The 22,952-nt window shown below is 38.0% G+C and overlaps 1 protein-coding gene across 1 annotated transcript in view; it reads right to left on the reverse strand.

Moving 5' to 3' along the window:
• Positions 1-13,484, reverse strand: part of PDSS2 (decaprenyl diphosphate synthase subunit 2) — a 64,108-nt gene extending 50,624 nt beyond the window's left edge. The window contains exons 1-2 of the mRNA XM_031066713.1: positions 13,480-13,484; positions 13,020-13,151 (exon numbers count right to left, since the gene is read on the reverse strand). Of these exons, the coding sequence (XP_030922573.1) occupies positions 13,020-13,151; positions 13,480-13,484 (137 nt within the window). The remainder of the gene's footprint in view (positions 1-13,019; positions 13,152-13,479) is intronic.
• Positions 13,485-22,952: the final 9,468 nt, after the last annotated feature.

Here is a 22,952-nt window from a genome sequence, read left to right on the forward strand (position 1 = left end):
AAACTTCAGACAGAGGAGTACTTTTGCATCCTTTCAAATTCTCGGGAAAGCTAAACCTGAACTTCTTGCATCCTCAATGAATGCTTAGCCAGTGGCTAAAGAACATATAGCAATGTCAACAGCACATCTCCAGACAATCCACTTACAAAATTTCTTAGTTAAACTGACCAACAAATTTTATCTGTGTTTTGAAATTGTTTGAAAGACAAAAAGCAAATTTTATTTAATAGAGTCTTAGAAAAAATGTTTACAAAATGAAAAAGAATTCCATTAATTCCAGGCAATGCCAGTCTTACGACAACTGAACAGGTACTCTGGTAAAAAAAACGTTTACTGCATTTTGTTAACAACAATATTTTGCAAAAAGTTCATCCTACCACCTGTCCTTTGTACAACTCATTTTATTACTGACAAAACCACTTATCCTAACAAGCTGGCACTTCTGCAAGCAGACACCAAGCAAATATGAAGCAAATATGAAACCTGTGCAACGTGAAACAAATGTAAGCTCTGATTCATTATACAACCTGAAGGGTATCAAGCTAATTTAAAGGTCTAAACAGAACATAGAAAACATCAAACAGAAGTTTTATAGAGTTATTTCCATGCTAACTTTCTAGACAATTCAGACTAAGTTTAAATTCTGCAATGTTAATTCAAAAATGAACAGCAGCAGCCATTTCAAAAAAAAAATGCTCACAAGAAAGCCCACCTCTGCACAACTGCAACTGGATTAGAAACAACAGAACAACTGCTGTTTCCTTAAAACAAATGTATTATATTTCTAATAGACAAAGAAAAATTAGATAAAAATTTAAAACTCATGGGGTGAAAGAAGAGCAAGCCAAGAAGAGTTTACAATGGAGTAAGCATGAAGGCCTTCCTTCAGGCTTACTGAAGTGAACAAGTTTTAGATATTGGAAACAAGAGTCAAAAAATGGCAAGACAGGAGGTGATCAAAAGGTTTGGAAACAGCTGCTGTAGCACAGCTTTAGGAAAATGTGCAAAGACAGACAGTAAGACTCAGAACAGAAAATGTGATGGTAGGATACACTATGCAAAGACAGACAGTAAGACTCAGAACTAAATAACATATGTTGACCAAAACCCTCAAAAGATGAGACATGAACCAAAGGATTCATTTGTAGACTGGATGACCTTGCTATCACCCCCGTAGAAATCAAAAGGAACATGATGATGGAGAAAATCACATATTTTGCTATGGAAATGAACAACATTCCTTCCCATATAATGGCAGGATGTATCAGCCAGACTGCTTGTGGGCCACACCCAGGGTGCCCATCCATCCAGGATTACCCATATTTGCTCTATAGGCCCTCAATAACGCGTATCCTCCAACTACATCTCATGCGTCTATTCCATAAGAAATTTCACATCATGGTTTAAAAATAGTTTCAACTACTCTGTGGTTTATTTAGTCAAAATATTTAAATACCTGCACTAAAACCAGCTAAAAAGATATGAAGGGAAATAAAAGGTCTTACAGGTAAGTGCAAGAAATAAGCTACTAACAATTAATTTTATGAAAAATAATTTTTCCTATATTTTATTAGTTGTTTCTCAGCCCTGCAAGACTGAAGCATGTCGATGATTTTATTTGCAATGACTATGGGAGACAGTTGGAACCATTTTTAAGAGAAACTCCCATTCCTGTGCACTGTCAGCTATTCTGAGACTGCCAGCTTGACTTATTACTTCCAGTTTTTCTCTGAATTCTCTCTGAAGAGTTTGTCTGTAATTGTATTCAATGTAGCTGAAAGATAAGGTGCACTAACCTTGACATTAAATCTCTAGTACTAATGACACCTGAAATACATGGAACCTTTTTATGTGAGAGCAAAAAGAAGGTAACCTTTTTTATGCCATGAAGAATGAACACTTGATAAATGAGCAGTCCTGTTAAGAGAATAGATTGTTCATATGTCTAACTGCACAAGAAAAAGCCATTAAAAATAAAATGTGAATCACTAGAATACAGTGTACCACATAGGGTTGGGGTTTATTTTATAACTATATATTTTTTTTTATCATGCTTATATAACAATTACTGTGAATTCTGAAATACCCATAAATATCCAAGATACAGAGGGGATAAAAAAAAATCCAAACATACTGGTTGCACAACCACAGATAGCTCCTACTATGAAATAAACCTGTTGTATTCTGAGCAGTTGTATGTACATTTCTGTTAATCAGCAATTAAAAGTATGGTTATCACAAGTGCTCTCCTCTCCCCTCCTAAACCTTCAATGTTCAGAATTGGATAGGGACATTAATACCATACATTATTTTTTTTTTATGGGAATACTTTTGCTTTTCACAAAGCAGAAGTATGCAGCAGATGGGTATTGCCTGCCATGTACAAGGAAAGAGACTAATAGCTAAAGGGAGACAGCAGACTTCTCAGAGACCTTGCTCCTTACACCAGGTGTGTTGACAGAATTGCCAGCAGGGAAAGGATAATAAACCTTTTGGAGCAAGGCAACGACTGCTGCTTCTGGGACCATATCAGCACAGAAACAAGCATTTGGTGCTGTTGAGGTCTGCAAAGTTTTGTCATTATTATTCATATATACTTTATGCAAATGGCATACGGTGTGATATTGAGAAAAATGTGTCCTTTGATTAAAAAAATGACTTACTATTATACCATTGGCACAATTTCCATCTATTTTTACCTTATTAAAATATAAGGTATCTGAAAATTTCACACTTTCATTTTTTGGTTCTTTCATCCCAGAATGATTCAACCTACACACTTTAAGAAGGGATAAAATGACATCAACCAATTCAAGCAACATTAACCCCAAGCAAGTGATGATGGAGACACAGCTATATGCTAACAAGCCACCTTCAAGAGCAAGCTTTATTTCTGCAGAATTCCTACCAGAGTGCTCAAAATAGGATCTTTTCCTGACTGCAGCTAATACTGGAACTTTGATAGAACTTAATTTGCCTACTGGAACATCTATTTGCAGCTGGACTTTTGGTACTGACTTTTGTTGCATGGATATCAAAAGCCAGAATGAAATTTCAGCTATAAGAGACTGAAGCAAGCTTTCCATGCAGCAGTGTCTAGGTGAAACATAGCAATTACAAGAAAGGAATCAGAAATACTACATAGCATAAAATAGAATTTGTTTATGTTTCTTCCCTTTCTGGCAATAATAGATGCATAATTTATTTGGCTGCATCTTCTCTGTCCACAAAAATGTACATAAATTTGGCCAAGTCTTTGGAAAAATTAAAAACTGCAACTCCAAATACTTAAAGGGACTTCAGGAACCAGGCAATCAAGCTCACAAAATTTCACATATACCAATCATGCTGGCACTGTTGATCATAAGTTTTGAATTGCTGCAAACCCTATGAAAAAACCTATCATCTTTCTGATTTCCCTTTTGACTGCATAAGCACCTTCTCAAATGCAACACAGTGAGAATACCATATTGCATTCATATTCTTGAAATCTTTATCCCTTGTTCTCCAGCTCCTTATTCCTCTTCTCAAATCATCAATCACTCTTATCTATGAACTCATACACCCACCTTTACACTGGAATATATTAAAAATAACCAAGTTTTGCTGTACAGCACCCTGTCTACACCACCAACATACTACTGCTGCCTTTCTTTTTTATTATTGTTTTCTCTAGAAGCATCTCAGGGCAGTCAAATTGCACACGAAAATCTACTAAAGGTTAAAGGCCAGATACCAATGAAGCCACAAGAAATATTCATTCACTTAATGTGATTAGGGTCCGGAACATGCCATTATTTCAAGTGGAAGAGAAAGAACATTGCGTAATCTTTATACAGTCTCATTTTCATATACATATATTTGCGGAGTTCTCAACTTCACCTCAGCAGATGTTGTAATCTCTTCAGTTACCTTATATCAGAGTACTGACCAAATCATACCAAGAAAATAAATTAATTGGTGCAGTATGCCTTGTAATACTTAACTCCATATTGCTACAATTTTCCAAGAATTGCAGAGATTTGTATTGAAACTGGACAACTGCATTGTAAAATTTGTCAAGGGAGATGTTAATAGGACAGAAAAATGATTGGTGGTACTTCAGCAGGTAGAAAAGCAAGGGAAATATTTTGGGACTGTAGGACAAATAAATTATATAGATACAGTTATTTAAGAATTTGGAGTGAAGCAGTTGGTCACACTGATGCCATAGTTCTGATGGCTAAGCAGTCCCCAAAGCTGTTGTGTGCTTCCATCACAGCACTGGATTGTACTTAGGTGGTGGTTGGAAATTTCTCTTCACAAATACCATGATATTTTTTGTAAAGGAAATGTGAAAGTTCTCAAGTAGAAAATTGTTTCAAGGGAAAGGTTTTACAGCAAACACAGTTCTGGTGAGGTGCTCTGGTGTGTGGCCATGCCATGTCCCAGGAAGGCTGTGGCAGGCCTTGTTACCCACAGGTCACCTGGCCTTTCTTTGAAAAGCTCCCACTGGGGTGAAAGCAGGGCTTTGCTCCTGACCCACTGCAGAACCCCACCAGTGCTGCTCTGGTTTTGTATGCTATGCTGCACATTGTGGCAGTCCAGTTCTCACTTCATAAACAGTGGGAGGAAGAAGCGCCAAGAAAAGGGAGGGCTGGACAGACAGACAGGGGCGCCATTACATTTTTTCCAAGGTAAACCATCCCTACCATGCTTTCTCTGATATTGAAAATTACTTCTTTTTTAAAAGGGAAACCAAACACACTTAGTGATGTACATCCTGAGTTTACCATGCCCAGTTATCTAGTGCTATAAAGACTTATTTTGAACAAGATTTAAGCTATATCTCTGAACAGGCTTTGATCAGCTCTAATGCAGAGCCTTTTTATTTATCCTACAATGTAAGGAGAAGACCTTTTCTTGTTCAACATATAATTGCTGTATTTGCACATGCTAAGTATGCTGAAAACAATAAAAGTTAATGAAGAAAAGTACCAGTTGTAATGAATTAGTAATATTGTTAGATTTGTATTTGGAGTTGATTTTTATTGTTGTGGATGGAAGATGATCAATAGGAATATGTAATCAAGTTGTATGTGCTTTTCATCTCCTGAGACTCATCTTGTAAATGAGATGATGAATCTCACAAGATTTATCCTGGAGAGAAAAAACTAAATAGAATAATTTAGAATAACTGCTTGGATTTCCTCTCACTAAAAGCTATGGAAAAGCTACCAAGGACTGGGAGACAAAATTACATATTTCTTTAAGATTATAAAAGACATCACTGCTCATATTTTGACATACTTTTCCCATTATCTTTCAAACAATTTTGTCAAGAGCATTGTACTTCTTAATGTACTTAGATATTGAATATTTTAGGACCATGCATTTTCTCTACCAGTTAATTAGCTAAGCTTCCAAAGTACTTGCTAGTTGGGATACTGTACCTTTGCTGAAAGCCAGCCTTCCAGAAGATAGAAATAAGAACAGTTAAGTCCCAAAGGAAATCATTTTTATGATAAAGAGTCCTAATGTGCCCCAGTAAAGGTGAGGATTGATTGTTATGGCCTATTGTTACTATAATTAGAAGTCAAACACCAATTAGCAGTTCCATTAATAAGATTAATCTCTGCAATATCTGCAGCTGAGACCCAGGGCTTGTGTGCAATAAGCCAGAGTGAATTTAAAGTGCAACAGCTACACTGTACTAAAACTCTCAGGCTGAATACTTACATCACACAAAAGATAACACCTCTGCTTTCTTTGAGATTTGAGTTTCTACATACACTATTGGTCTTACTACATTTTTCTAATTTAACACTTTTTATTTTGTTTAAACATGTTCCACCATGATTTAGCAGTCATTGATGGGGATAGGTGCAATGGAGCATGAGGTCTCCCAAACTTTGGTTCACAGCCACTCCCTCTGCATTGCACCAGGTCAAGGTAAATTTAATTTAGTTTCCATTACTAGTAAACCCAGAAAAGTAGTAATGGAAAAAAAAAAACAAACCCACAACTTCTTACAAATATGAAAGTATTCTTCACATGATAAAATTCCATTGTAGAGTTAGGAATCATTTTTTTACTTGAAAATATGAAGGTAAGAAACAGTCAAATCCAATCTCTGAAGTTAACACCTTATGCAGTTCAGAGTACGGAAATTGAAAGAAGGGCAAGATCTGTAATGAGGTGAAGAGTCACACACTTGTGCTCGTTGTATTCTTGTAGGCACTGAAATCATAATTTGTATGATCTTTCTTTTGTTTTATTTCATTTGTGTTTTACCTTTTACAATAACTCTCAAAGAGATTTTGTCCACAGATATACCGACACCATGCAAGGTAAAAAGAAGGCTTTTGTAAAATTTAACAGCAAACAGGTCAAAGCAACCTTTAAGTGTCATTTACACTCTAGGAATACAATAAACCTCACCTCCTTCACCAAAATTTACTCATGTTTCCCATGGCTAACTAGCCAGGAGGCTTTGTAATGTATTTGCTTTTTCCTTTCTTTCTTTTAAATGGGGACTATCTAATTTCTTTCCATAGATAAACACATCTAGATTAATGTGGAGACACATTCCAGTTGGAAAGCATTTAAACAACTATTTAAAATTACAAGCATCTTTCAACGTGTCTACAGGAGGAAGCTGCTGACAAAAAATCACAGGTGAGCTGAGCAAGTGAAGATACAACTTACACAGTAAAAGACCTGCTTTCCCAGAGAGGACTGACCTGTTCCTAAAGCAGAAGGCAGCCCTTTGCTTCCTGGAGCCATCTACTCTGACTGGAGATTTGAGTCACCCGAGCATTAGCATCTCTCAGCTGCTTGGCTGCATTCACAAGAACAGGACAGAAGCTACTTGCCAATAACTGCAGCTCTCAGGGAATGCAGAGCCAAAGGTGCATACCCTCATGCAGCATTTATTCTGGTTTTCACTCAACGTGGAACACCTTTTACATCTTCCCAATTTCCAGAGAAGGTGTCCTCACACCTCATATGCTGTCATGCTAAATACATAAAGCAAAGTATTGCCATTTCAGATTCTTCTCACCCATAAAATCGCAGTCCTACCGCAGTCCAGGTCACAGGCATAAGTCAACCAACCAATGTTCATTTGTGCATATTTTTGCAGACTGCAAGTCTCAAAAGCATACTATAATCAGCGTATTACCTCTGAGCTTTTGACTACACTAGTCCATATTTATCTTTGCAGACTGGAGTCGTCCAAGGACCATCATTCACACAAGATTAGATTCCCTGGAGGCAGCCTGAGTGCTCCGCATGCATACAGCAATTAAAGACTGATCGAACAAGCACAGTACCACCTCTGTTACGGCTGCCATGGCATGGGTTTTCGAGAAGAACGGATAGAGCTGCAGATGGTAAGCTGTCACCTGTGAGAAATAGAAGAGATTCCCAGTGTCCCCATTAATACATAGCAATTTGTCCCTAATACACAGTGGCATATCCCTAAGACAGACAACACCTTTAGGCTTGTGTTCCTAAAGTAGGTAATTTCTCACAGTCACCATTTCTAATTCTGAAAATCTTGGGATGCAAAGTTCTTTGGATACTTCAGCTGACAAATGACCATAAAGACACCTAACAGGCTAAATTATGCCAACATTAGTGTAGCCTCTTGTGAGCTCCATAGTCATGAATGCACACCAGTGACACTATTAGACACAGAGCCGAGGCTACAAGCTGGAGGTAGAATGCTCACTCATCTGTTTAAAACACATCTTGATTATCACCTTGTGAAGAAGACTCTCTTCTTGAAAGACCTGACCTTCATGAAGAAAGCTAGATGAATCCGACCTCATTGCTGACTCTGCTTTCAGAAGGAGGTGGGTCTACAGACCTCCTGATATCCCTTTCAACTTGAATTATACTGTGAACCTATCGGCATCATCTGGTTAACCCTAAAGGAGGTTCATGGAAGGTCAAACTTTCTTTGAAAATGGCATAAAGCTCTTTGGAATACAGGAAAGGAAATAAAGTTAAGGCAAAAGCTTTGTTTTCCTATCTAGCAAGAAGCTGGGTGAAACCTAGATAGAACTGCAGAGTGACAGATCACTATGTCCTCTGTCCTTACAGTCCTTAGAAAGACACCTACCCCCTCTGACTTCTTTGTAATCAAAGAAACATTCAGAGAAAAAGAAACCTAAGGGTGAATGAATCCTCTGGTTAAGATCTGGATTCAAGTTTTACGTGTTCCTTCGAGTAGGTTAGAAGATTACTGTGATATGGCCACAATGACAAAGAGCATGCGAAATCACTCTGTGACCCCTACGTGTGTGTGCACCTCCAAAAAAGGGTACTCACAACAACTTAGTATTGGAACATGGCAAGAAAAAAGACTCACCACCATAACAAGGATTTGGCATCTGCTGCCAGCTTACTCTTAAATTGGGCTTTCATTGGAATCAGCATCAGTGCTGTTCCAAAATAATTACTAAAACACTATGGACAAGGTATCTATGTTCACGATTCCTGTCACTACAGTATTGCCACCACTCTTCCAAGTAGCAGGAAGGATTCTGATTCTGAGACAAGTTTATCCAGTGAGTACCTTCTTGTAGTAAAGCATGTTCAGCTTGCAAAGTGATGAAAGGTCAGCTGTAGCATCCTGAGGAAGAAGGTGCAAGGACAGAGTCCAGTATCGATAGTACAGAACTGAAATTCAATTTCAATTTCAATATTCCGTATTGAAATTCAATTTTAATATAGAATAATGATTAGAAGGTCTTTGCTTGTCAATGGCCATAGGATCCACCAGTGTGGATGCCCTGGTAGATTTGACTGAAAAAAGGATTGCTTTAAACCTCTGACAAGCATCCAAGGAAATCTGCAGAGCTGACTCAATGGATGTCAATACTAGAGGGTATTTTTAAAATTGTCACTAATTAGGAAAAAAAAAAACCAAAAGAAAAAAGGCAAAACAGAGGGAAGAAAATAACTTGCTATGTTAGAGTCAAGGATGCTGAGGGCTGAAGAGATAGCCCAAATTTGTTCTTTGGTGTCACTTGCATTCTAAGCTGCAATACAGAAGCTATGTCAGGCATTTATTACTCAGTATAAAGGCAAGGAGATCCCTCAGTCCCCAGGCAGTAGTGTCTGGCAGTGCCAGATGTGAACAGAAAAAGACACCCCTTTGGGTACTTTGAGAGAGGACCCAAGCCAGTCTTGGTATCTTCAACTGTGAGAATCTAGCTCCACCATGAAGCATAAAGCTGTCACTGTTCAGAAACCACATGATCCTGGAGTTTCAATTACAAACCTCACTACCAGCAGCAAAGTAAAATAACAGCAAGCTGCATACTTCACTATCCACGTGAGCTTTGCTCTGAGAGAAGGCAATGCACCGTCAGACTCAAGTATAATCACCAGTTAGGAAAGGGATCTCAAAGCCCTTATAAAGCTCTAGCCTCCTGTGTCACATCTGAGGCACTCTCTAATACTATTAGCATGATAAATTATTGTTAATTCGATTCTGCTTAAACCCAATGTGAGTTCTGCTTTCTCTTTAGCACAGGAGTAAGGACTTCCAAGGGACTATGGGATGCATGCTTTGCTTGAGCACAGGCAATGACATCAACTCTTACACAATACTGTTTGCACACTCTGTACTGAGCACTACAATTGATCCTTATATTTGCAATGCTTCTGTAGCCAAGGAAATATTTTCTTTAATGCTAAGAGACCAGCAGAAAGTTTTAATTTAGGAAATCTGTCCAGCAGCTGAAATTGAGCTGTTTATCATGCTGCTACTTCTCTTCATCCTCTTTTGGGATCACTGGTGCTGAGCTGGAAGCAAAGCCAGGTTCTTTTCCTCGCCAATAGGAATAAAGTCAGGCTGCTGCCAACACGATAGGGAGGTGGCTGTACAGCATAAAGCATGCCAGGCAGGCTTTTATAACACTTCCTCCCTTATCTTCAGCATGGCTCATAAGGCAACCAGCAGTTACTATGATACCCTTGCACACAATGACCCCCACGGCCCCAGATTAATGCAGGCAGATCACGACTCTTGCAAATTATGAAGTGCTAAAGCTGAAGGCAATGCTGGCCAGAGGCAGCACCATTTAACTACACTAGTCCTGCTCCTGTAACTACCTAAATTGTAATCCTCATTATTCTGGAAAAGATTGTTCTCTGGTAGCAGGCATTGGTTTTGTTCCATTATGTACCAGTGAAAAACAGATGCCAGCCAGGAAGCTAGATCATCTATTTTTATACATTTAGGTCAATTGTCCTTTGAATTGACATATCTAGAGAACAAGAAAATAGGATATTTTTTTTTTCTATTCCAAATTCAGCTCTCAGTATCTTTCTGGTTTAATTTTAATTTTTGTATTGCTTTATTGTGATTTAAGAATATTAAATAGTGAGAAGAGGCTATGCAGAATGTGCCAAATTCCAGGATGAAAAGGTCTACCATGGTTTTTTTGTGTTTTTTCAAGTTAAATGGTTATCACAGTGCTACATCTTCCTGGTCACAGATTATACATTTAGTGTAGTACCAGTTACAGAGGACTGATGTAACCTGGCTATCTACTGCAGGACTGAATATTTAAATACAGCAAAGAACTGATTCCAACATAAACACTGGGAAAAGAAAGACTGGGTTGGTGCAGTTGCTGACAAGTACTGGAACAACTTAGCTCATGCTCAGATTTCAGAAATGCAATTAATTAATCACTACTAAGTATCTTAAAATCAAGTCAGCCATATCCCAGTTAATAGTCCACAATATAATGTTCACAGCATGTAAGTATCAGGCAGTGAAGATGCTCATTACAGTGCCAGAAATAATATTTCCAGCAAAACATTATATATAAAGATGAAGTAATTATATGGCATGGCAACAAAAAGAGCTGTATAGATTACAGCTGAGCTGAAAATCTGTGAGAATCTATTTCCAAAAAATACTATCCAAAGCTGAAGACATATAAGCAATAAAGGATTAAGCATATTTCTTCACTTCATATCACTGAGGGATATATTTTGTCTTTGATATATATGTCAAATATACACAAACCACATATAATTAACATTGCAACCAAGACAGCAGACAAAAATGCACTAATGGAAAACAACATCCTTTTGTTCGTCTTCAGGAGAGGGCAGTTTGTAAAACACTGCTTGTAATACATGTTAAAAATATCACAAAAACCCTTTAAGATCTCAGCTTTACAAGCTATCTATTCTCTTAGCTATATACAATGGAGAAATAGAAATCAGAAATTAGACTCACATTTAAATAAGTGCAGTTGGAAAAGTACCTTAAATAAAGAAAGAACTCCAAAGCCAAAACCCACAGTGACTTCGGTAGAGGGCAAGAACTGACCATTATGACACAAAATGAAAAAATGCAGTGGCATATTTGCTTGTATCTACACCATGTTGCAGGACTTAAAGTGTCATTGAAAATCCATTCAAATTAACAACTCCACAGTCATCACTTTTGCAGACAGTAATGAACCTTGAGTGAACCTGTGTGGGCGTATTCGAAGCTGCTTTGTTTTTGGCATACCTTTGTAACTCTGAACTAGATATTATAATGGCTATTGACTTGCTCAAACTTAGATTATTAGGCTAGATTTTCAGCTGGTTGAACTGGCATCATTCCAATGATGTCCATTTACACCAAATGGCTCATTATTAATTCAAGGTCTTATTTGCTCCTTAATGAATACTTCCACTAGTCACCTTCCCAACGGCAGCTTTAAATGCTCAAACTTTACCTCCATGGTCAGAATCAGCATACTCAAGAACTTAGTTATCAACAAAATAATGCTTTTTCTCTCCTTTCATGAGGCATACTTAAGGTAAAACTTTTTTAATCATTTACAAAACAAACTAAAATACCTCCTGTGCCATAATTAACTAACTAGAATTATGCTTTCATACAGCATCATTTGCATATAAATATAAAAATTTTACAACCCTAAGGGGACATTACGGATGAAGCAAAATAAGAATGGAATTAAACAGCCAAAAGGACAACATGGCTTTCCATAACAAGCCTGCTTTACAGCCTTATCCTTTTTCTTACTTATTTCTGCCTGTACAAATTCATATATATTTTCCTTCTCTGCTATTTTAAGACACTACACAGATTTTAAAATTTTTATCTGTTCTGTCTTTCCAGTTCTGTACTACCTCTGCATTTTGAAACAAAACCTGATGCAAACATGTGATTAAGCTTGTGCATCTTCCTTCAGTGTATTACAGAGGTCAGAAACACAATTAACAAAAATGCAAGTCTTGTTTCCTCAACCAAGCAACACACAAATTTTCAAAAGGTTTTTAAAAAATTCAAAGTTTACAATTTTTCAACAGATGTCATGACTTGCTTCAACAGAATAATTCACTATCAAATATACAAAGGAGAGCAACCACTGATTTTCATTACTGATGTTACTAGATTAAGAAATTTAGTTTAAAAGCTTACAAAATATTTAGGAACTCAATGAAGCTGAAATATCTCAGTGAGAGCCTAAGGAACCATAATGGCAGGTTCAGTAAACCTGCTGTGACATGTGGGAGGTAAAAACTTTATTCTACACTGCTGCTGCATGGGAAAACACCCTCCAAACAGGCTATACAAAAACTTCTGTGCTCAGTGAGACCAGCTGGTGTCCCACAAGGCTGGCATCTCACTCAGAAATTTCTAGTAAACAGGTGTACCCAAATAACATTGGAGGAAATCAAAATGAAAATACTTTATTTAAAAATCTTTTCTAGCATTGGGTTTTTTTTTTATTCTGAGTACTTCTTAATGTAAACTTTCAACTAACTATCTTGACCCAAATGTTTTCAATTTGGTTGTGCCCAAAACCCCACAACTAGATACAATAAGAGTTACACAAAGAGTAGGAAATGCTTTTCACTGGAAAGCTTACAATAAACCTGAGGAACAAAGCTTTGTGATTAGGGAAATATTGATTTTCCTTGACAGGTGAACTTACAATGCTTTGATATCACCAAGAAATTGCCCATCAAATACACCTTAGCATACATACCTGGAATAAATTCCACTGACCATGTCGTGCTGGAAAGAGAGGTCTGCTGTGCTGGGTCCAGCAGCTTTGGAAATAAGCAGCACGACCAAACCTCGCATCTGTAAATTGTTTCGGCTATCGTACACAAAACCCCTAAAACAGAAGAAGAAGAAAAAAAAAAGACATATTTTCACAATCCATATTCACTGGTTGTACCAAAGTGGAAAAAAAAGATTTAGATCTCAGGCTGCCATCCATTCATCATGTCTTTAATATTCATGTTAGCAGTGAAATAAGTGGCAATTATGAGTCATGACCTTCTGTCATCTTTTACCTGACACTTACAATGAAATCCTACTGCTGCAGAGAAAAACAAGCATTTAGGATTAAGTCTTGATTATTTTCAAGGAGCAGCATGTCTCTTGCATTTCACATCATGCACAAGTCAGGTGTACCCAGTGATCCCAGCAGCTCAGGATACCCCATGCTCACAGCAACCCTGACCAGAACAGCATAAAAAGCAGTAGAAGGGAGATTCTATATAACTTCCCAAAGCAGAATTATTTTTTTTTTTAGTTCAGCCGTCAGTACTTCCCAGCCACTCAAACCCATGAAAGATTGCACTGCTCAGATCTCTGCTCAAGGGCACACGCATTGTGGTCATGTGGCATCCACCTTTATTTTGTTAACTGGCTACAGGTAGTGAAGGATTTTAAGGAGGAGGGGGACAGCTGCCTGCCTTCAGCATTCTGTGAATCTGTAACCTGCATATTTCTATTCTCACCTGACACACAAATATACAATGTGTTCCTTACCATGCTCCAAAATACAGTTAACAGAATGCAGCCAAGGCAGTTACACATTTAAAACTCTATAGATTTCCAAAGTCAGAGTCACAAGGAACATTAAGCTACCCAGGAAAAAGACAGAAAATACATATAATGAATAATACCTATGCATCCTGTACACAGAATTCATAATTGTTTGTGGTGGTGTAAGTACTTCTCTGACTTGAACTTCAGTTGACCACATTACTCACAACCACAGAAGTTACACAGATGATGCAACTGAATTAAAAAATATTTCCTCAACACTATTTAAAACTACATCATTTTTAAGGAAAAGTGGTTTTAGGAAAAAAATTGGGTTTTTTCTACAAATGGTAAGTGGAAAAATCAGAGTGTATTACTAAAGACAGAGTTATAGTGAGAAATTAATAATGCTCTAATAAAATAGCAAATTACAGTGATGCTCTAAACAATCAGAACACTTTGCTTTTTCATGCCCAGTGCTCTACAGCTTGTCAAGCGACAGGATGTTACAAAAGTACACATAAAAAGTGTTCATCACAGGAACATGGAGCACTGGCCTTTAAATAAACCACTGCCTAGACAGACACTAGAAGTGAAGCACTTTCACCTGATTTGGACAAGGTAAGAAACAGAAGAAAATTACCTGTGTTGAAAATACTTAGTCTGTAGTAATAGCAAAAGCAGTGTTACGGGCTGTTCAGGGAGTTTCCAACACCACTAGCAATGAATACCTTACCTTCTTAGAAAACTGTTAATGAAAAGCGCAGCTGTGGGTGGGGGGAAGATCAGAACATAAAAATCAAGTAATAAGGAGCAGTATATCTATCATTGCTACACCTAATCATACAGCCTCGACGTTACATATGGTTTGGATGTAATTTTAGACAGGATTTTCTATGAATTACCAACCAGTAGTCAAAGTTTAACTCCATTTTCAAAACAGGTTGTGTTACTGACATGTATCATATCCACACTAAAGCAAACCGTATTAGACTTGAAACAAATAAAGCCTCCGGTGATCATCCTTTAGACGCCAGAAACTACTGCAGCTACTTGACATGGCTTCAGGGGTCACATTCACATTCTGAATGAAGCTCCCCAGAGATACCCTGCACAAGTAACAGCAACACAAAAGTCTTCCAGATGGTGCAATTAGTCTTGATGGGTATGTGGCAGGAGACAGGTGCCTCCAGGGAAAAAAGTGAACTAAAAGCAACCCAAGTGAAATTGCGCACACAGAAAAAGATACATCAAGCTGACAGTCTTTTGGAAAACCTCTGCTGAACAACACAAGCACATGCATAGGGTACCCAAAAAACCCCTCAATCATTAGCACAATTTTGCTTCCTCTTAAGTTTACAGGCTGGGTATCTGCAAATGACATACTTCATCCTCGGGGGACTGCATACCGGAAAGAGGTAGGAAAGTCAAACACCTCTAGGATCCCGTTTTGGAATTCAGAATTCGGGGGAGGGAAAGGCATTTACTCTAGATATTTTCCGTGTGACAGAGTAACCCAGCTGAAGACTGGCAGATTCACAGTTTTAAATACAGCACAGTGTTCACAACAAAAATTTCCACGCTAGAGCACAGGGGAGAAGCGCCTGGCTGCGACACATGCGCGGTGCGACACCGCACACGCACAAGGGACTCACACCGCCCACTCCCGCAGTGACACCGGCTAATGGCTAATGCGCCGCAAATTACACCTCCCACTGCCAGGGCCCGTCTGCTGCACAGAATACACGAAGCAAACGTTTCACTCAGTGCTTTGTGTATTGCTTCACATGTGCAGCTATTTCAGTAGAATTGTTACACTTTTATTAAAACAAAAATCTGCTATTCATTGCAAGCGTCATTTGTGTTTAAATATTTAAATACCACAAAGATTTTAAAATTATTTGCATGAGACAAAACCACGTTCCTAGCACTTTTTTTCATTATATTAAACTATGAATTTAAACAATAGAGAGGAAACATGGAAACTGTAACAGTTACCATAAGGTAGAGCTGGACATAGTGATAATTTCATGGTACCAAAAGGCAGCAAAAACCCCCCTGCACAGGCAACTCTAAAGTCAACTGACTCTGCAAGTGAGTGTAGCAGAAGAGACTATACTCATGGGTACTAGTGCTAATTCAAATTTAATTATGAAGAATGCAAACCAAATTTCCCAACAAAACTGATGTGATAAGGTATTTTGAGAGACAAAAGGGGGGGTTTAAATGTTTAGCTTGTTATAGATGGATAATGAGATGATTGACTCTTGCAATAAAAAGATAACTATTGTGTGAATATTAAGAAAAGCTTTAGTGATGTACAGTTATGTTATTGTAGTTTAGATGTCCTCTGTTCTTCCCATGGTTCCCTTTCCCCGCCCTGTATTGTGACCATCAGACAGCCTGGGTTGTCTAGGATAAGTAAAAAGAAGGTGTGCACATGTGTCCCTTACCTGGGGCAGTCGGAAGTGGAAAAGCTTGGTGCTTAGGGGGTGAGCCATGGCAACACCTGATCTCCAATCAAGTTACAAGAAAGCAGTTTCCACCGATTAATGGCAAAGAAGAGCTGACTGATAGGCTTTGGGAGGGGCCAGGGCTGGCTGATGCAACCCCCAGGGGTATAAAAGACTGAGCATCCAGCTTGAAGACGAACCTGCCCTGTGGTATACACGAGGGGCAGTTCCCAGCGCTGCAGCTTTTTCCTTATGCAGTCCTTCGTTGTGTTTTTGTTAAGGTTTAATGAACCTTTCTAAATTTTCAAAGTGAGCAGTTGTTTCTCACAAGCTAAACGTTGTTAGTATTTCCCAAAAGTTCTGCTCATGACCCAAGCAAGCAGGAGCTGTGAGGCTTGCAGCCCTTTCATCAGTTACCACACAGGAGCCCCTCCACTCCCATCCAGGCGTGTTTGGTGGCCACAGGACTGCTAGTAAGGGCTGAAGTGGACAGATCACTGTTTTCCTCACGTCCTCTGGTGATTTTTACCCTTCCTTTCCATGCATTCTATTGAAGGTGTCCCATTGACAAGATCAATCGTTTTGTTGCAGGCCATACACAAGCCCCGTGTGGTTAACAAGGGGAAGGAAAACAGAGAGGAATTCCATTCCCCTACCTTCCCTGTTCAGCTGTCAAACAAAAGGAGGGGGAAAAAATGATCTGTCCACACAGTTCTAATGACAAGCAGCTGGGAAAGTCTGTAACACAACCAAAATCAATTACACTGATGAAGAAGATTTATAAGCACAGGATAGTGTCATTGAAAGCCCAGGCTAGTTTTAGGCTGAATTACAAACTATTCTGAAAAAGAAACCCCTCAATTCAAACTGACAATCCCAGATGTGACAATATAAACAGAGTTTTCAGTCTGTAACATCTCAGGAAAGCACCTTCCATTTTGCTCAATATAGAAGGGTTATCAGGATCCACTCACAGTTACAGGTGCAGGTACCTTTTAAAAATAACACAACCCATTTTGTCGAAATTAATTATAACAGACAATTCTATAGCTATCACTAGAGGTAAAGCATGGAGCTACTTGGCAAGATTCTTGGCTTCCTTATTAGAAATGCAAGAAATACCAGCCTCGGGGCTTTTATCCAATTTGCTATATTAATGACTTGTCAGAAGTAAATAAGAGAAAACTCTCTGACATACTCATTTTTAAAATGGATGTTAAACCACTGTATTATTGATGTGCATATCTGAATCATAGGATTCACCATCTGACCATACGATCACACTCAAATATTAATATATTTAAACACTGAGAGCATTCAAAGTTATACATTTGGTATATGCTAACAGCAATCTATAGCAACTTGTTTTCACCTGCTACTCAAGTTTCAAGTACTTATTAAACATCCTTCTGCATATCTCTCCAGAACATATTAAAAACCCTGACCCACTCCAACTTCCACAGCCAGATCTGTAGAGGAGAATCAGCCTTGTCATGACATGTGCTTTGAGCATGATTCAGAAGGGAAAAGGAGACACACTTACTTCACATGGAGAGAACAGCATTAAAAAATGGGATTCAAAATAAATACACAGCTGACAGGAAATTATAGAAGGGGGGTGCTCTGCCACCCACATGCCATCTCAACCTAAAAGCCCACTAGAGGCTGCAGGTGAGAATGTAAATTTTAGAAACTTATTCTTGGGTTTGGACAACTGAACATCTCTTTGCATATGGAAAATGAGTATTGAGGTTTGGGAAATTTCCTTACCTGAAAAACAGGCTTGTGAAAAATGGGATGGGGCTCATCACCATTTTTTGTAATTACCTGGTAATTAAAGAGTTTATCCAGCAAGGGCAGACCTGTCCAATGAGTCACACCAGGCTTGGAGGAATTGATGTTCCTGTCCCACGTTGCAGGGATATGCTCTTAGACCAGGTTACAAGGGAGTCTTTAACAGCTCCCCTGCTCCACCTGTGTCTGAGAAATAAGGGGTCTCACCCTATCAGCTTTGTGAAGCCGGTCACAAAGAAACACAAGGTGTCACAAAGAAACACAGGATTTCACAGACAAAACACCAAACAAAACTCTGGTGTGAATAAGACAGGGACCTGTCTCTGCACTAGTTTTTCATCCAAAAGCAAAAAAAATTAAAAAGGTAATTTAGAAGCGTGGCTTTCACTTATGACACAAGGAAACCTTTTACTAACTTCAACCGTTATGTGGTGTGATGATTGGAAAGTTAAAAGCAAGCCAAAACAGTAACTTAGTCAAGTGAAAACAAGAATGGTTGTGGTCCTGCGAGAAGTACTTGCCTGAAATTTATGGGCTCACAGGTACACATCTACAGGCACAGTCACTGAAAAACTAATACAGAAAATGTTGTATCTGTGCTTTCACTTGGCTACTCTTAGACTTAAAGAGTATTTGGGAATGAATTGAAACCAAGGTCTTTAGTAAAAAAATAGGCCTTAAAATGCTCAGTTCCACAACAGCTGCAGCATTTTTTTGGGATGCCAAGAACTGTACAGATTGGGTACCTTTTCTTCCATTTATGAAGTCTCAGACACCTACTCAGTTGGAGAGAGTGACTAAAGATAATTTAAAATACAGCTTGTACAAAATTCAGGTGTTCAAGAGTCCCAGAAATCCAGAAATAAGAATGTGTCTTTAAAATATTATATATATTTTTCACAAACTGAACGGAAACATAACAAAGGTGGTCTTTGTTGCTTTATCTTGGAAGAAGGTTGCGACGGCATAGCTTCTAGAACAGAAACCTCCTAGAGGACAACTCCTAGAGTCCTTTACAAGTCAAGACACTCCAACTGCTCAATTTTCATGGGGTATTGCTTACAAGGAGAAATATTTCTTAAATAACAGAGAAAATTCCATCCAAAGTTTCATCACACTATTGTTTATTAAATGTGATCTTCACAGGGACCGGGAGAGTGGAAAACTGCACTCCCAGGTAGGAGGCAGGAGGCACACGGAATTTGGTGTGCATCATTCCCAGAAGTAATTGCATCATTCTCAGAAGTAATTTATCACAAGGTAAAGTCTTGCACATAGCCTTTTCAAGAATCTCAAGGAAAAGCCACAGCACCCTTCAAGATTGGAAGAGAGACTGATCTCTTTCTGGAACTGCCACATTTCTTCAGGCTTTAGTAACTATCCCAAATATTGCACTACTTTTGAGAAAAAAATTGCAACAGCTTCTAAAACACAACAATGATCACAAAAGATGGAGCCTTCCAGGAAACTATAAAAGTCAGAAGGTTGAATAAAATTGTGGAGATTCAAATGGGCAAGATCCCACAAAACCCAAATCTTAAGTTTAAGAAACTACAGGCTGTGGATCAAGCACAAAAAAAAAATACAGATACTTGGCCATGGTTACTTGGAGTTAATTGTAACTGAGCACTTGTAGCTCCTAGAAATCAATACAGGCTTCGAATTCTTGAAATAAAAAACCACAAAGTTTTCCCTGGAGTCTGTAGAACCCTATTTAGACACTTGTATTAGTCTACCATTGAGTGCTGCTAGGTTTATTTGATTTCCCAAAAAGGCAGAGGTTATTTGAATCATTCCCCTATGAAGATCAGCTACATAGATGCATATTATTTACAGTGGTTTTGATGCACTTACTTCCTTTAGGGTAGGATTTTCCTTAGGATCAATGGGATGAGTTACTTTTAAAAACAAAACCAATAAACAAACAAACAAAACCAATCCACTAAAAAACCCAAACCAAACAAAAAAGCCCAGAAAAGCAACAAACAAAAAACCCCAACAACAACAACAAAAAAGCCCATACTTAAACAACTCCCATTTTTCTGCAAAACTTACCTGGTTAGATGAAGGCAAAGAAGAAAAAGATTTGCTTGGTGAGAAGAAAAGAACCAAATGCATAGGAACAGTTTGGCACTGAGCATGAAAAAGGCTGTTTTGAGGCTGAAAGATCTGAAAAATACCTCTTATGGACAGTGCAAAACTGCACTGTAAAAATAAAAGGCAGCTATAATTTGTCACACATTTGTCTCAAAGACCTTGATTATTCAGTAAAATAATTATTAACTACTATTATTAGTTTAAGTAATTCTACCCTCCACCATGAGATCCTATGAGTGGTAGAGGCAGGGCAAAAAGGACCACTTTAGGAATAACAGTAAAGGCACCACACAGGAAACAAACCACCAAAATGTATTTTTAAACCAACTGCCAGTCTCCACTGTTTTTCCTGGTCAGGAACTTGATTTGAAATGTGATGTGGATAGCAGGCAAGCTAACATCAAAAATGCAGTTAGTATCTGAGTGCAATTACTTTGACCAGGAGTAGCTTGCACCCTTATTTCTTCTAACCACAAATACTTAGACAGAAGCCTAAATTTTGTGTGTCTGATTTCTCCATCAATATTTGCTTTATTTAAACTTTGTGGGAGGTCTAACACCCTACTGCCAACCAGTATCAACAGGTGGACTCCAGCACAAGACTACTTTTCTGGGAACAGACTCTCTCAGATGCAGGAATAATCTGCTAAGTGAAAGGAATAAAAATATTTTGGAAGAGTTCAGTGAATGACAGAAAGATGATTGGCTTCAGAAGGCTAATGAATTCAGACACCTCTGGAGGTTCAGTGTCGCTTCAGCAATATACAGCAATTGTAGAGCCTGTCATAAAAATGTATTTTGCATTAAATAAACTTTACTAGGAAAATGTAACAATGAAATAGGTCAGCTCTGGGCCATTATCTCAGACTGAAAATGTGCACAGCTTGTTTTACAAATGGATGAAATATAAAAAGGCAAAAATGTTAGGCTATGTATTGCCATGACAGAATGATATAAAAAGTTCCTTTAACCTTCCTTACGGAATAAGAATTCTAGATACAACTTCACTGATTTTTCAGCATTATTCAGATGAATTAATTACTCATATTTCTTCCCTAAAAACACTGAAGGCTCTTTACTAGTAGTGAGAAAGAGGTTCCAAATTTTGTGCTTCAATAGATTGCTCTCCCCTCAAGTAGCTCAAGCCAAACACATGCCAAGAGTGCCGTAAACAAAAAGTTTTCTTCTAGGTAGAAATAAAAATTAGGTGGTTGAAACCCAACAGAATTACTCCAAATCAGCACCTCTACAGTGTCACTACTTAGTAGAGTTAGGTGGTTATATACAGTAGAAGCCTTTTGTAAGCCAGTGGGGGAAAAAAACACCTTAAAAGGTAGTGGATGATTAGCACAAAGTGCAAGGCAGCAATATGAACATACAGTCTCAAATGAGAAAAAAAAATAAACACTCCCAGACTCCATGACAAGCATATATGCTTCTAAATACTATACCTAAGGGTTTTTCAATAGTTCAAAGTAATCAAAGCAAACTTTAAAAAAAACAAACAAACCATTTCAAGCCAAGAGTGGAGACCACAGACACACTTAGACTGTAACTCTTAACACTATTATCTTCATTTGCTGTTTTTCTCTAGACTTCTGATTCTAGACAGTCTTTTTTTTTCAGTGAGACCCAAGTGATCAACTCTGATAATTGAGATTAATCTGGGATTTTACTTAGGTTAAGGAGTATTTTCAATGTGACCTCCACCCAAATTCTGCCTTTGTCACTCCACTGTGTCAATATCACAATTGGGCTTGTTGATCTGAACTAAAACCCAACAAGTATCTGTCACGGTTTTGTGGATGATTGCTAAGCATCAAATAAGCTCATGAAATTACCAGCAGCATGCTTTAAATTTTTCAAGTCTTGAAAGAAGATACAGAAGAAAAATACTGAAGTATTTTACAGCAAAACAACTGTTAGGAAATATAAATCACTAGAAAACTTCAGATATTTTCAATTCTCTTTTTCCTCGGAAAATGCAAGACTTCAGAAGGCCTGAGATTTTAAGCAAACACTTGTGGTTTTGGAAATGCTGGTTTCCATGGCAACCAGTAAGGTCTTCTTTATATAGCATTATAAACAGATGGTAAAGACCAGTCATGTTTGCTTCTTTGCCAACATATCAATAGAACTGCTGTACTACTCTATCTCTTGTATTAGAGTTATTAAGTAACTTGGGTATTTGAGCAACAAAATCTACAAATCAGACTTCCTCAACTACTATGGGTTTTTTCCATAAACACATGAAGGCTCTCAACAGTAAAGTCACTGTAGTCTATATAGGCAGATTTCTTTGGCAAAGCTTTTTATAAATGTTTTCTCAGCACTCGCCATGTAGGGTACATTACTACCACAAATATGAATCTGACAGGGATTAAAATAATGAATTCAAACAAGAAATAGAAATCTGACTGTTTACATCCACTGATATTAAAGTATACTTCAGAACTATTGTATTGCATTTGGAATTATTCAGAGAAGATATAGTGAACTGTAAACTCATCTTCATTATGCCATAATAAGTAGAGGTTATTCTTGCAGGCAATTTGTAAAATAAAGAAAATCTCTTTGCATTTAAATCTTTCAGTTATAGCCATGGCACACAATATACAAGTGGTTTCTTTTCCACAGATGGTTGGTAGTATCAAGAGAATTTGATTTGGTACAGCATTCAATTTGGTACCTCTCTGGAAAAGTCTGAAGTACCAACTGCTGGCAGTGCAAGCTAACATAGACTTTTGCTACTGAATTCAGCTGATTCCTCCAGTGGTTTAGTTGTTTAATAGGTTTTA

The sequence above is a fragment of the Geospiza fortis genome, unplaced genomic scaffold, assembly GCF_000277835.1.
Source record: "Geospiza fortis unplaced genomic scaffold, GeoFor_1.0 scaffold98, whole genome shotgun sequence".
Lineage (NCBI taxonomy): Eukaryota > Metazoa > Chordata > Aves > Passeriformes > Thraupidae > Geospiza > Geospiza fortis.